This window comes from Xyrauchen texanus, chromosome 12 (assembly GCF_025860055.1).
Source record: "Xyrauchen texanus isolate HMW12.3.18 chromosome 12, RBS_HiC_50CHRs, whole genome shotgun sequence".
NCBI lineage: Eukaryota > Metazoa > Chordata > Actinopteri > Cypriniformes > Catostomidae > Xyrauchen > Xyrauchen texanus.
The window spans coordinates 4,035,899-4,051,729 of NC_068287.1; the positions used below are offsets into that span (position 1 = coordinate 4,035,899).

At 37.8% G+C, this 15,831-nt stretch overlaps 2 protein-coding genes across 3 annotated transcripts in view; one reads left to right on the forward strand and one right to left on the reverse strand.

Moving 5' to 3' along the window:
- rac1b (Rac family small GTPase 1b) overlaps positions 1-5,248 on the forward strand; it is a 23,102-nt gene extending 17,854 nt beyond the window's left edge. Inside the window, exon 6 of the mRNA XM_052139692.1 lies at positions 3,218-5,248. Coding sequence (XP_051995652.1) covers positions 3,218-3,348 — 131 coding nt within the window. The 3' untranslated portion in view covers positions 3,349-5,248. The remainder of the gene's footprint in view (positions 1-3,217) is intronic.
- Positions 4,998-14,372, reverse strand: LOC127653139 (serine/threonine-protein kinase 19-like). Of its 2 annotated transcripts, none has more exons than XM_052139690.1 (6): positions 14,068-14,372; positions 10,855-11,000; positions 10,483-10,718; positions 6,246-6,343; positions 6,016-6,163; positions 4,998-5,332 (listed from the first exon to the last, which is right to left on the reverse strand). In XM_052139690.1, the coding sequence occupies exons 1-6, from the start codon at positions 14,156-14,158 to the stop codon at positions 5,275-5,277; spliced, it is 777 nt and encodes a 258-aa protein (XP_051995650.1). In that variant the 5' UTR covers positions 14,159-14,372; the 3' UTR covers positions 4,998-5,274. The 2 variants fall into 2 exon arrangements, with proteins under 2 accessions (XP_051995650.1, XP_051995651.1); XM_052139691.1 differs by lacking the exon at positions 14,068-14,372 and adding an exon at positions 13,519-13,653.
- Between the last annotated feature and the right edge of the window lie 1,459 nt (positions 14,373-15,831).

The window sequence follows — 15,831 nt, forward strand, 5'->3', positions numbered from 1 at the left end:
GGTTGTGGGTTCCTGTTGGCCTGTTGTACCATTGTACCAAATTAGAACATTTTAGACCAGAAAATGGGAATTTCGGCATGGCCTGTAAGCCCCCTAGGGCTGAATGTTGGCCATTCTTTGCGCAGTACTTCAGAGTGATGTCATCTTGAAGCATGTTAGGTTTGAAAAACCATCAGTCAAAATTACATTTGATCTATTGACACTTATATATTGTTAAAATTTGGACATTTACATAAACACGCCCCTTTCAGCCATTTTGTATCGTATTAATTTTTCCTAAGTAACATTTTCAAAGACTTCAATTCTACACATCTGTACCAAATTTCAAGTCAATTGGAGCTACGGTTCAGGAGAAGAAGAGTTTTGTAAGTTTTCGCAAATTTTCACCGTACGGGAAAATCCATCATGGCGGAAGTTATGGGTTCTTGAGGCTTTTTTGTTCCCCATGAGAAATGAGGCATATACACCAAGCTTCAGAAGATTTGGACAAATGGCGTGGAAATGGTATCACTTTGAAAATATTTTTTTTTGGGCGTGGCCTGTAGCGCCACCTATGGGCGAATGTTGACCATTCTTGGTTTGGGGGTATCTTACGGAGGAATCTAATAATAATAATAATAATAATAATAATAATAATAAAACCGTCAAATACAATAGATTCCCTCCTTACGGAGGAATCTAAATATATAGGATTTTAAATGACGTAAGTAGCACTTCAATTATATTTGTAGTTTTTTTTTTGCATTACAGGGATAAATTATAAAATTACTTTTAAATTATACATTGAAATGTGTTTAGTTGTCATGAAAGTAGTCATAATTCAAAAATTATATTTACTGAAATAGAATAATTACAATTTTATAAATAATTTTTAATTTTAAATTCTGTAAATATCAGTTTAATTTGCAATACATAGATACATTCTTTTTAATTATAAAATGTGCTAAATTATATATATATATATATATATATATATATATATATATATATATATATATATATATATACACTTTTGTGATATACATACAGTATCTCACAAAAGTGAGTACACCCTCACATTTTTGTAATATTAGATTATATCTTTTCATGTGACAACACTGAAGAAATGACACTTTACTACAATGTGAAGTAGTGAGTGTACAGCTTGTAACAGTGTAAATTTGCTGTCCCCTCAAAATAACACACAGCCATTAATGTCTAAACTGCTGGCAACAAGTGAGTACACCCCTAAGTGAAAATGTCAAAATTGGGCCCAAATTGTCAATATTTTTTGTGGCCACCATTATTTTCCAACACTGCTTTAACCCTCTTGGGCATGGAGTTCACCAGAGCTTCACAGGTTGTCACTGGAGTCCTCTTCCACTCCTCCATGATGACATCACAGCTGATGGATGTTAGAGACCTTGTGCTCCTCCACCTTCCGTTTGAGGTTGCCCCACAGATGCTCAATAGGGTTTAGGTCTGGAGACATGCTTGGCCAGTCCATCACCTTCACCCTCAGCTTCTTTAGCAAGGCAGTGGTCATCTTGGAGGTGTGTTTGCGGTCATTATCATGCTGGAATACTGCCCTGCGGCCCAGTCTCCGAAGGGAGGGGATCATGCTCTGCTTCAGTATGTCACAGTACATGTTGGCATTCATGGTTCCCTCAATGAACTGTAGCTCCCCAGTGCTGGCAACACTCATGCAGCCCCAGACCATGACACTCCCACCACCATACTTGACTGTAGGCAAGACACACTTGTCTTTGTACTCCTCACCTGGTTGCCGCCACACACGCTTGACACCATCTGAACCAAATAAGTTTGCAGGCTTTCTTGTGCGCATCATCTTTAGAAGAGGCTTCCTTCTGGGATGACAGCCATGCAGACCAATTTGATGCAGTGTGCGGCGTGTGGTTCTGAGCACTGACAGGCTGACCCCCCCCACCCCCTCAACCTCTGCAGCAATGCTGGCAGCACCCATACGTCTATTTCCCAAAGACAACCTCTGGATATGACGCTGAGCACGTGCACTCAACTTCTTTGGTCGACCATGGCGAGGCCTGTTCTAAGTGGAACCTGTCCTGTTAAACCGCTGTATGGCCTTGGCCACCGTGCTGCAGCTCAGTGTCAGGGTCTTGGCAATCTTCTTATAGCCTAGGCCATCTTTATGTACAGCAACATTTCTTGTTTTCAGATCCTCAGAGAGTTCTTTGCCATGAGGTGCCATGTTAAACTTCCAGTGACCAGTATGAGGGCGTGTGAGAGTGATTTAACACAGCTGCTCCCCATTCACACCTGAGACCTTGTAACACTGAGTCACATGACACCGGGGAGGGAGTATGGCTAATTGAGCCCAATTTGGACATTTTCACTTAGGGGTGTACTCTCTTTTGTTGCCAGCGGTTTTGTCATTAATGGCTGTGTTGTTATTTTGAAGGGACAGCAAATTTACACTTATACAAGCTGTACACTCACTACTTTACATTTTAGCAAAGTGTCATTTCTTCAGTGTTGTCACATGAAAATCAAATATTTACAAAAATGAGACGGGTGTACTCACTTTTGTGAGATACTGTATATATAGAAAATGTCCCTTTTTCAGGACTCTGTATTTTAAAGATAATTTTGTAAAAATCCAAATAACTTTACAGATTTTTATTGTAAAGGGTTTAAGCAATGTTTTTCATGCTTGTTCAATGAACCATAAACTATTAATGAACATGCACCTGTGGAACGGTTGTTAAGACACTAACAGCTTACAGACGGTAGACAATTAAGGTCAAAGTTATAAAAACTTAGGACACTAAAGAGATCTTTCTACTGACTCTGAAAAACACCAAAAGAAATATGCCCAGGGTCCCTGCTCATCTGCGTGAACGTGCCTTAAGCGCATGGAGGCATGAGGACTGAAGATGTTGCCAGAGCAATAAATTGCAATGTCCAAACTGTGAGATGCCTAAGACAGCTCTACAGGGAGGAGAGCTGATCGTCCTCTCAGTGGCAGACCACGTGCAACAAGTCATATCACACCTGTGGGACAGGTGCAGGGTGGCAACAACAATTGCAAATGTACATTTTAATTATAACAATTAAAAAGTAGTCTTGAAATCTTTTGTAAGATGCTCCCATTTTGTGTTTAGCTTAAGTGATAAGTTTCTTCTGACAAATCACACTTGTTAGGCTGTCATATGTTTTCAAAATGTTGGGCTAAATGACACTTGTCTTCATCTCTCAGGGGCTGTGAAGTATCTGGAGTGCTCAGCACTCACACAGCGCGGCCTGAAGACGGTGTTTGACGAGGCCATTCGGGCTGTACTGTGCCCCCCTCCTGTCAAGAAGAGAAAGCGGAAGTGCTCCCTGCTCTGAGGAAACATTGCTGTCATCCAAACTGTATTTTAGGGGAATTTAGAAATGAGACCATGTTTTCATTTTTCAATTCCTCCCATGTAACCACCAGTACAACTTTATATCATCACAAAACATTTAGTGATAGATGTTGTAAAAAAATATATATTATTCTTAACCCATCTCCCTTAGACACACACTATTGTATGACCTGCGGCCTTTGAGGGATAACTGATATTAGCTATGTTAACAACACCCAGAAGTTGGTTCCTTCCATTGAGAACCAATAATATTTATTTACAGTCTTTGAAAGGAATGAAGATCTTGCCAAATTGCACTACAATTGGAAGTGGGCAGCATTGTATACACTCAATTTGTTGCTTTTTACCTCTTACTTGCTGCAACCATTTGGCAAACCAAAGCTAACGGTTAGCTACTGAGAATTCAGCTTACCTCACACTAAAACAAGAGGTCCTGTTAACGGAAGGATGAGGTGTCCTTCCAGATTTTTATATTTCTTCATCATCAGGGTTTGTTAACACTATTTTATGATTTGTCTGGGGGTTATACTGTAATTTGAGGCCGCACTCATTTCCATGCTTTATGTCAGTGGGGGAATATCATGAAAAACATGTCCAGGGCACATTCAACCTCAAAATCTAAGAAATATATTTGCAAGAAGAATTAAGCCTATTTTAGGACCTTTTTTGTATTGTGACCATTTTTATGACAATAAACCTAATTTTTCCACCCAAATTTTCATTACCATAATGTGTTCAGATAAAATAATAGCCCGATGTTCAGACGTTTAACTTTTTGTAATTTCCATTATACTCAGTAGTGATTCCATTTCCAATTACTGAAATACATAAATTAAGGTACTACAGGTTGATTTGATTTTTTCTTTTTAAACACTACAAATACTAAACTCTATACTAAAATCTTTAAATAAATCTTTTTTCTTTGCCATTATAATTTGAGATTTAATGGAAAATGTGGTTAATTGTCATGAAAAATTGTCATATTTCCAAAAATTCCAATGGTATTAAGATGTGTTAAATTGTTAGTGAAATGCTTTATTGTTGATTTTGGGGTGAAATATGAACCTTAACAGATATTGTGTGATTCACCCCAGTATGTCATATTTCAGCTGTAAGAGGTAATGACAGATTTCCAAATATCTGCATCCCAGTTTTGAAGGTCCTATATATTCGATAAAGGCTGCCTGGGTCTGGAATATCAAATGGATCATGTGGGACTTTAGTGTACAGGTATATCTGATAATCCTTTAATGGTCTGGGTATTTTAAGTGCACCCTTTACAGCCATATAGAAATATATATATTTTTGTTAACAGCATATTTTTAGAATCTTTTTTTGTTTGTTGCTAATGTTACAAAATAAAGAAACACTACAGGGTTGTTTATGTGGAGTAGGTTTATCTTCAATTCCCATTATAGTTCATCTTATTTTTAACTAACATTTTATTCATGTACTAATAACATTGTTACCTTGTTTTTAGTGGTAATCATGATGTCACTTGTTTTTCAAAGATAATAAAACAATCTATTCAGATTAAACCTTAAAGCATTTGGTTTAGTGATAGGCTTTAAAGTCGACATGAAGAGTTTTGCAACACATTTGACTTGAAACAGAATATTGGACAAAAGATTGTAGAGCGAGACTTTGCCCTTTAATGAATTGTGCACAATAAGACCACAAATGTGTATTTAGGAAGTACAGTACATGGGGTCAATTCTGATTGCATATTGACTTCAAATGACATATGTACTATTAATGAATGAGAATTGTTTTTTTTTTTTCTTAATGTGTACTATTTTATCAATAATGCAAACATTAATACACTGTTGCCTTGGGGCTGTTTGTAACCCAAAACATAACATGGCAATAAATATACAGTTCATTCAAATGTGTACTTAATTGAATCTTAAGACAAGTTGTTTCCATCCACGTAACGTAATACCATCCCTGATGTTGTCTGCATGCTAGAGACAAAAAAAAAAAGTTTGTCATCAGTCACTGAATTAATTTTCTTGAAAAATTAAGACAAATTGCACCCCAAAATCCAAAGAAAAATGAATATTTTACAAGTTCAACAGCATTTGTGGCATAATGTTAATGACTACAAAAAATTATTTTGACTCCCTTTTCCTTAAAGCCAAAATCTGGGTTATAGTGAGATACTTGCAATGGAAGTGAATAGGGACAAATTTTGCATTTGCGAATTTATCACACTAAAATCATGTTAACCCACATGTTGTTTATCTCGTGGCTATACTATTGAATATTTGAATGTTTACGGATTGGCAAAATTCACTTCCATTTTAAGTGAAGATTAAGTAACCCAGATATTTGCGGTAATCATTATGCCACAAATACGGTCAACTGAGCTTAACTTGTATTGAAACTGTACTGTTCGAAGTTTATTTTTGTAATTTACATTATTCTCAATTATGATTCTAATTAGATTTTTTTTTCTACTGCAATACAAACATAAAATAAAAACCCTCATGAAAATGTCACAATTGCAAAACATTTTAATTGTCTTTGAATAGGCTTCCTTTTTTATTTGGAAAAATATAATTTGTTCCAGTTCTTCTGATTTGGGGTGAGATTCACCAAATAATAATAATTTAATCCATTCAATTACACTACATAGTGGTCTTACCATTCAACTAACTCCGCTCCAACAATATCATGAATGTGATACTTCATCTGGAATTTAACCTGGGCAGGTGTGCGCCGTCCCTCCAATTCAGTCTTTAGGATTTCACCGTATTTGGATTTCTTTACCATGCCAAGAACAGCTTTGCGCCCTGTTAGACAGAAGATGCAACTGGATATTAAACAGTAAGAATAAAAAAAAACAATGAATGTGAGTCTTGCTGTAAAACCTACCTTTAATGAAATACTTAATGAATTTGCCAGAGTTTGGGATTGAAAGCCACCAGCTGCCCGCATCCCTCACGGTCAGCACACCTGATTTCACCAGCTGCCTGCAAGTGAAAAAAATTTAGGCTGGGACTATATTTTATTCATTGAAAATGTATTGGATCGTGAAAAATGGGCGTTCCATACCAGAATAAAGTAAGACCTGAATGGACGTGGAGGCTGAAAGTCTCAAATTCAATTTTGAGAGTGATCAAATCATCCTAATTGATGATGATGATCTCGGTGACCAATGGTTACACTGTAGTTATTGAAATAATACTGGAACACCAGAAAAGCAGTGTCTTTCCAACTGTTATTTTGTTTTTACAGAGAAATGGCTTTTGTGAAGAATTTCAGTTATTTTCCATTAGACTTTGAAAATACGCCTTCAAATGAAAAGATTTTTAAGATCACGAGAAACAATTCAGTGAAGTGACCCCAAACTTTTGAACAGCAGTGTATGTTGGCTAAATGTTGCCCTGAAGAAACATAGTTTTGTTTAGTTTATTAGGGTGCAATGTGTACATGTCAGTAAAGCTGACTTTGTTCACAGTAGTTCGATGAAAAGCAAGATCACTGCTGAAGCATCCAGTTAGCAGAGTATTCTACTTTTGATGCAGCTGGCTACAATCTCTTATGTTGTATAAGAAACCCGCCCAATTATAATGAATGCTATGCCCCTGAATGCAGTCCTAGTACTTATCTGGGAAATAAAAACATGATGGATAAAAATAAGACCACGACCGAATTTGTGATACTCTGGCCGTCTGTGACTGATAAAGTGCAACGTCTGCTCCTGGTCTGTTGTCTAATCATTATTAGCACCCATGTGGAAATGTTTGTAAAATAGAGAGATACCTCTTAGGGAGAGATAACAGTCAAAGTGATGTAAAGCATTTGAATTATACATCAATTCTTTTTTTAATTTGTTAAAACCACAAAGAATTTTCAATTAGCACAGCGATTTAATGCGTATGCTTAGTAGCGTTTTCCATTTTGCATGGATAAGTGTGACTGGATCTCGATCCGATCACAATGGGGCAACATTTGACTGCAAGGTGTAAATGCAATCTTTGTTAGTGTAAACAAGTATGGAGTGTCACAAGGCTCAGCATTAGGTCCTCTGCTTTTCTTATATATAATTCCTCAAGGACAGTGTTTCTTGACACATTCCTAGTGGACCACTAACACTACACGTCTTCCTAATGGCTCCTACACACTACACGACTTTCAAAGATGTCGGATCGTGGTAACGTTCATATTACACATCAGTCTGTCTTGTCATGGAAGTCGTGGCCTTTGCAAATTACACGATGAATCGGCGGGTGAACACATTACACTACTGACGAATCCCCGACGACTCCAAATTACATTTCACAACAGAGTACACATGAGAAGTGATACGAGATACGAAAACAAATGCATGATCATATGAGGTGTATGTTTTTAATCATATATTTTATTGGTTACAAAATGAAAAAGTACCTCATACAGAAAAATCTACCTATTTGCTTACCTGACTGTCCAAAAGAATTTGCAATTTCTCTCCAAATCTTCTCTTTCTCCACCTGGTTGTGGTACAGTTCAGATGAAACATCAAATAGGCACTGGTGCTCCTGCCAATGTTCCACAAATTTTTCCTCCATTTCTTCGTTCCAAGACTTTCTTGATACCGCAGACATGCTAGTTGATGTTCTGTTGCAGGTGCATCAGGACTCCTCCTACTGACACTTCCCGTGCCCCGTTTCTTGCTCTCTCATTGGCTGTAGATCAACGCTGCAGTTGTATTCAGTCAAAACATATTTCACACTGCACGATTTCGAGTCACCGACAGGTTGCTCATGGGAGCGAGCTCTGATTTGCCTATGATTTCAGGCTTTTGTCGGCAATCTCCGCGAAAATCGGGCTTAAAATCACATAATGTAAACTCTGCATTATTGGACACACCATATTCATATCACGGAGCATTTACTAATTGCGTTTCATAAACTAGACATCCAAAATGTGGTGTTGGTGGTTCTACAGGCATTGATATGCTCATGGTGAAGATCTACTTTGTTCTTCACTCTGAATTAAAAATGTAATTGACATAGTTGAGCGGTATATTGTTTATGCAGAGCCATAGAGATTCACACTGTTCTGTTAACAGATTTCATTTAAAACATTAACCAATGTGGCATAAAAATGTGTTATCAATGACTACATCCCTCATTCTATGAGTAGAATTCATGAGATCAGTAAAAAGCCATTTTAACCACTTGATGATGATTTAAAGTAATATATATGCAGTAGAAAATGTGTCATTTGTCATGGTGCTGGTGCTAATGCTAACACACTGCCCAAACAAAATTGCCTTTTGGATTGAAATTAGCAGATACTTAAGAGCCTATGATTGGACCATTATTGCAATGATTAATGTTTCAGCTGGCAACAATTATTTCAACTGATGCGGTGTGTAGCTTCTCATTTTTTAAACAACCATGTTGGAAGACGTATCTCATGGTCGTAGAAAAGATGTTACTGTGTTTCAGAAGGGGCAAATTATTGGCCTACATCAAGCATAGAAAACAACTAAGGAGATTGCTGAAATCACTGGAATTGGGTTAAGAAAGGATAGTGATGAACTGTCAGCTTTAATGAAAAATCTTGAACGATCGGCATCGGAGATCACTAAAACTATTGAAGTCGCATTGTAAAAAAATCGACAGTAGAACCCGCGACTATGTTTAATAGTGAAAGTAAGAGCATTTCCACACACACAATGTGACGAGAACTTACAGGATTGGGACTAAACATCTGTGTGGCCACAAGAAAGCCACTTGTTAGTGAGGCTAATCGGGAAGAAATACAACTTTAGTTTGGGGCAAAGATTGGACTGTGGATTAATAGAAAAAGGTAATGTGTCTAATGAGTCCAGAATTACCCTATACCGAAGCTATGGACGCATCAAGGTAAGAGCATGAATCAATGAACACGTCATGTATAGTGCCCACTGTACAAGTCATCTGACTGCCTGAATGTTCTGAAATACCAGGTTATCCCATCAATAGATTTTTTTTCTTCCAGGATTCCAGGATGACAATGTCAAGATTCAAAGGTCAAATTGTGAAAGAGTTGTTCAGGGAGCATGAGGAATCATTTTCACACATGAATTGTCCACCACAGAGTCCTGACCTTAACCCCATTGAAAGTCTTTGGGATGTGCTGGAGAAAATTTTACTCAGCCAAAAATGTATTCAACACTGGACAGAAATATATGTTGTGACGTTTCATAAGGTTGTCGAAACAATTCCGTGATGATTGCACACCATAATCAAATTAACGAAATATTAAGAGTATGCAACTTTTTTTTGGGCCAGGCAGAGTATATGCAGTGTATAAAATATGCACCGGTTATCATATGTTTCTGTATTTTATAGGCTTAATAAAAAAATTAATAATAAAATAAAATAAGTCACATGACATGGTCTTGGAAAATGTCTCTACGTGAATGATCGTAGAGATGTAGCTACGTTTGAGCAGCTTGGCAACTCAGCACTCCGATGTGTTCAGGTTGTCAGATCTCAACTGGAAAAAGATGTTGGTGTATGTGGAGTACCCAATCACACCCATCAATGACGTGGACCAGCAGTAGTAAGAAGGTGTTTAACAGCCAACACAAAGATTTCCTTCAAGTTTGCGCTGGCAAGATTATTCCGCAAAGAACTCAAAAACATATTGTTTGACCGCAGATTTACTGTAGTTTAAAATGACATCACATCTGTTCTTTCTTCCATTTCTCTAGAAGTATATTGGGGCCTTTGGAGACATCATCAGGACACATTTAATACGTTTAAGCTGCTGATGATTCTTGGCTTTATATTTCCTACAAATTTCCTAATAGCAGGGTGTATTACTGTGTTAACTAATTGAAAGATTTTAGAAAGGCTGCATAACCTACAACGGCAGCACAAAACAATGCCTAAATAGCTATTTGGCTATTGGTTAACATTAACCAAAAGCCCACACAGCCTATGTGACACCAGCTGAAAAGATAAGTTGTTTCAGAGGCCGAGCGAGTTATTACATTTTGATGTAAGATTTTATGTTCTTTAGAATAATGTACGCATGAATCGTGCATATAAGAGAAATTAAAGAACCACAGAAGTGGACAGTCTTTTAAACAATGTTCAACAGAACAATATAATAATGTTTCTGTCCTTACGTGATCTCAGAATCTGTAAAGAGGAACTCTTTTAGCATTTTCTCTTTGTTGAAGCTCAAATCGGAGCAGGCGGGAATTAGTTTATCCAGAAATTTCTCTACAGTTCCGAGACTCTCTCTGCCTGCCTCCCCCTGAAGAACTTTGGATCTGTAGTCTTCAGAAAACACCAAAGCAAAGGCCTCAGAGTCGAATCCCATCTGGAACATCAACAACTCGCCGTTTTCTCTCATTTCATTCTGCCAACAAAGACAACCATACCAAAATGTATGAATGCATTTAAATAATCTACTACTATGTCTTTATATGGAGAGGGTGAATAGTTTACAATTGATTTATTGATCTATATTTAAATAAGATACAGGCTGATCTTACCAGCTGCTTGTCCACTAAGGTTTTGTCATTGTGTAAACTGTACAGCTGATGTTTTAACACCACAGGAGGAAGAGTGTCGTTGAAGAGTTTGCGTGAAAACAGCGTCATGAGGCATTGCAAGCTTGATCTGATATCAGTCAAACCGTCTGTAAACAAAAATCATACAAATTATTCCATAATTTCAAATGAAAATGTCAAGAACTAACATGAAGCTTTGAATTGAATTATATCATGTTTTACTGTGTCCAATAGCACATTATTTGACTTTCAGTGACTTAACCCTTATGCACTGTTAAGATTGAAACTGTAAGGGAGTCAGAGACCTCTGCTCTATGTGTACAAATAATAATAGTACTAGACATTTCAGAATCACCCTTTTTTATTTTCCATTCAAATTCTTTGGTTGTTTTCAGGATGGATGTTTTTTATGTTTGGGGTCAAACTGAAATAGAAATAGACACCTTTTAGATGATACTGATACAGTCTGTACGACAATCGAAGAAAATCTGAATTTAGTGAACATTCACTGTAGTATTCACGTGCCTTCACCCCTTTTCCACACTCAGCTCTTCCGTGTTTTGTCATTTAACTTCCTATTTGTATTGAAGCTACTGAGAAGGGTCGATCAATATGGCAGATCTGTATGGGGGAAACAGTATATGACGGCAACATTCTCTGATGTCAGAATGCATTGCCCCTTGCACAAACCTAAGCCTAACCCTTCCCCACCCTAACCATAACCCCATATCATATCGGGGCTAGGGGGAAACAGATTTCGACGGGGAACACAATTCGATACAACACCAGATCCTTTCAACCAAGTCTGTTTTTCAAGGCAAGTCAGTCCACCTGGTGGCCATTTTTGGAATGCACTAAGGGCGTTTTCACACCACGCTCGTTTGGAGCATTTGTTTCAGAACCGGACACATTTTCTCCCATGGTTCAATCCTTTAAGGAATATATGAACACGGCAATTGCACTCGGATCTGCACAAAAACAATCGGTCCGAGACCGCCTGAATGAGGTGGTCTTGCACCGATTGCAAATGAACTTTGGAGCAGTTAACTTGTGGTGAGAATGCAAATCCACCCAACAGACATAACTGAGGGATCTTTGAAGAAAACCTCTGTAGATCAGCACTTCTTTGTAATTCATCATCAAAATGTGTATATAACCTTTTGGCAACTATATTAGATATAATTGCACCTTTAAAATAGGAGCCGTTTAATAATTCCTGGGGTAATTTTAGTATGATCGCTTCTCTCTTTTGGATAGTGGCAGACCACAGGTAGCAGACGGAAGCCACTCCTCAGTAAAAGGCACATGACAGCCCACCTGGAGTTTGCCAAAAGGCACCTGAAGGACTCTCAGACCATGAGAAACAAAATTCTCTGGTCTGATGAAACAAATATTGAACTCTTTGGCCTGAATGGCAAGCGTCATGTCTGGAGGAAACCAGGTACCGCTCATCACCTGGCCAATACCATCCCTACAGTGAAGCATGGTGGTGGCAGCATCATGCTGTGGGGATATTTTTCAGCGGCAGGAACTGGGAGACTAGTCAGGATCGAGGGTAAGATGAATGCAGCAATATACAGAGACATCCTTGATGAAAACCTGCTCCAGAGCGCTCTGGACCTCAGACTGGGGCAAAGGATCATCTTCCAACAGAACAACGACACACAGCCAAGATAACAAAGAAGTGGCTACGGGACAACTCTGTGAATGTCCTTGAGTGGCCCAGCCAGAGCCCAGACTTGAACCCGATTGAACATCTCTGGAGAGATCTGAAAATGGCTGTGCACTGACGCTCCCCATCCAACCTGATAGATCTTGAGAGGTCCTGCAAAGAAGAATGGGAGAAACTGCCCAATGGCACAAACGGAATAAAGCGGTTTAAAGCTCCTAGATCACATCTGATTTTCCACAACTCATGTTGTCTGGAGTTCTTTGTATACTGAATGTTCTTGGACAGATATTTTATCAATGTTTTGTCCACAGAATGATCCAAAAACACTTTAAACTGCAGTACAGCCCATTGAAAAGACTGCAAGTCTGTCCCTCACAGCCTTGTTGTCATGCCCATTAAAAATCAAAGATGGTACTAGTGTGAATAAGGTCTATGGTTGACAATATTTTTTACAGGCTTATCATTTTAACCGGTATATCAATGGGTGAGCTTTATCCTGGAAAAGTGAACATAGTTACCAATAAGGGGACAGCTTGCTCACATGTGACTTTTATTGACATAGTTTTGGTACATTTTAAAATGTTGCCTTGTGAAAGCGAACCAAACCAAGAAGATAATGCAACATTAAAACAATTTAATCCCTGTTTCGGAAAAAGTAAATGGTCAGAAAATAGCCTTAGGCAAATATATTTAAACAAGCGTTATGACAGTGAAGCTCTTATCTACTTGAATGGGGAAAAAACTAAATCACCAAAATGGTTGGTCAAGATTACTATAAAAGAACATATTTCAAATAAGCAGTAAAATTGTATTGTCCGAGGCACCTGTGGTGCCGGTTTCACTCGAGAGTCCCGGGCGCATCACGTGCTCCAATACCCGGCATTGCATCTAACTCGTGCCTGTGTTGGCTGTCATAAGAACTCTTTAATGACATTTATTTATAATGAATAATTAATAATATCAAAGTAACCAACCTTGGATCATCGCTTTGTGTCATCTACAAACTCAGGTGAGGCACTCTCTATAAAAACGGTCATCTCGACTCTGTGAAGTATCGGCATGTTTTTTTTTTAAACATTTTTACAAATGTATTTACCTTAAACATTACCTGCTAAGAATATACGTCGATGCGAGTGAAAACACTGGAGACCGGAAATTGAAAACAGTCGAATGGTGGAACATTTCCGCGTTCAGGAAAAAGTAGGAAAAAGTTGGATAGAAGTGGCCCTTCTCTGCTTAATACTCTCTGTTTTGACGAGCAGGAAATGTTCATGGAAAAGTGACGAACAGTCCTTGAAATGGTCTATAACCTAAACCCAAACTGATTTATGCAAATCAAGTTTTAATCGGGTTTTATAAAATTAGTTAACTTAAAGTTACGTATCAGCCAATGTTTTTGAGCTATTAAAAAGTCTTAGCGACTCTCAGGCAATAAACAAAGCATGATGCTACGTACTAATGGTTAAATAACGAATACATGTAATATTAAATAAAGTAATGTTAATGTTGTGTGAGAAACATACCTTGAATCTCCCCAATAACACTGTCAGCTCCAGATCTGCGTTTCTTCATTAAACAGAATGTATCTGCGATTAAAGCTCTTTTTCTGTTCATTTCTTACTGACTGTCAAGCTATTAGCAGAGATAATGTTTATTTAGATTTTACTTGTCCTAATATAGCTTCTATGCTAGTGTGGATCATCGCAGCAATGTGAAAGATGAACACGTTGATATAGTAGAATATTTCTATTCCGCTGTTTTAGGAAAGTTTGATAACATGTCTGAATAAATAGTTCAGAGTTTATCAAACGGTTGACAGAGACTCTTCTTCATGTGCTATTATAAAGCACAATCTGTCTTCTTCTGCCCTCTAGCGGACTGTGTTAAAACAACACGCACACACTCAAAGACAGGACGATCTGTTGTCGCTGCAATTTAACGTTTATTAAAAGGTTCTGTGTCTGTGCCTCAACTCTTACTTTAAAGAGTTATACTTTTATACTCTATACTCTATACTACCTAGATTTACACCTCTTAACTAGCTTTTACCTTTCTTATCAACTTAAAAATTATTTTCAACTACTTTGTTAGAACAAATGTTCTTAAAGGAGCAATATTGACATCAAGCGTTTAAAATGGATACTGCAGTCCAAATTCAAAATATTGGAGAGAGTTGTATCCTCTCCAGACTCAAAGCTCACAGCGGTTTCCAGGTTGAGGACACGCAACAGGAACGAGCAAACTGACAATGGCAAGCGACTAGCCTTACACCGTAAGTTGATCAGTGTTGTGTGTTACAATCTTAATCAGTATATATGTGAGTGATAAATTTTAAACAATGTATTCCTGCTAACAAATGATGAATGATGTGTGAAACTAACTAGAAAAATATGTTAAAACCAAAAACACTAAAAGGATAAGTGAATGTGAAGATGTGATAAACTGCAGCTGCATTTCTGACACAGGAAAATTCTTTAGGCAGGGGAACCTGGAAACCGTTTACACGTTGTAAACTCTTTAAGCAAGGATCTGATAAGAGAGAACCAATAGGAGGCAAAACCAGTAATCCACGGCAAAAACGAACCAACGGAATGATTGAAACTTATCTCTTAGAATATTGGAGATGCCCCACAGCAAAAATAAGCCAATCAAAAGAGTAAAAACCTGAGAACAAAGGAATACATCCTGGGTCAGAAATGTAGAAAAGAAGGGAACACTGGAGAAACGGGATCTTTTTGAGCGGAGCTTATGGGTGAAGCAGACTAGATCCCCAGCTGGCTGAATGATTTTTGTACTTATTCTTTCTTGTTAATAAATACAATTTTTACTTTGAAAACTTGACTTCGTCTCCTCAAAAAGAACACGACATCAGCTAATGTAAACGTTTGCAATGTTTTATTGTTTGCAAATTATAAACCAGCTCATGTGGATTTTTTATAACTCTGTCAGTGTTAGCTAGATGTATTTCTGGCTTCCATGGCTGCAGCGCCCTGTGTTCCTGGGGTGTTGAAATACTTTTGGGAAATGGGCAGTGGACGGGATCACACAGGCCAAAACACAAACAGAAATTCCGGGCCGGAACAGACATTTAAAAGCAGAATTTACTGGCTGTAGCATTGTTTTTGGAGAAGCCAGTATTTCAACTTAGCATGATTCCTAAATCTCTGATAACATATTATGATAATTGTATGCTTTACAGTAAATACATTACATATTGCACCTTTAAAGCTGCCTTGTGCATTCAGGTTAAGACTGTTGTCTTTTGTGGTCAGATTAGTTCATTGCCG

Coding starts and splice junctions, on each gene's coding strand:
- LOC127653139 (XM_052139690.1), bottom strand. CDS start 14,158: ATGAACAGAAAAAGAGCTTTAATCGCAGATACATTCTGTTTAATGAAG. Junction 6,344..10,482: donor TTTACAGATTCTGAGATCAC/GTAAGGACAGAA, acceptor TTTCACTTGCAG/GCAGCTGGTGAAATCAGGTG. Junction 6,164..6,245: donor CATTAAGTATTTCATTAAAG/GTAGGTTTTACA, acceptor TCTGTCTAACAG/GGCGCAAAGCTGTTCTTGGC.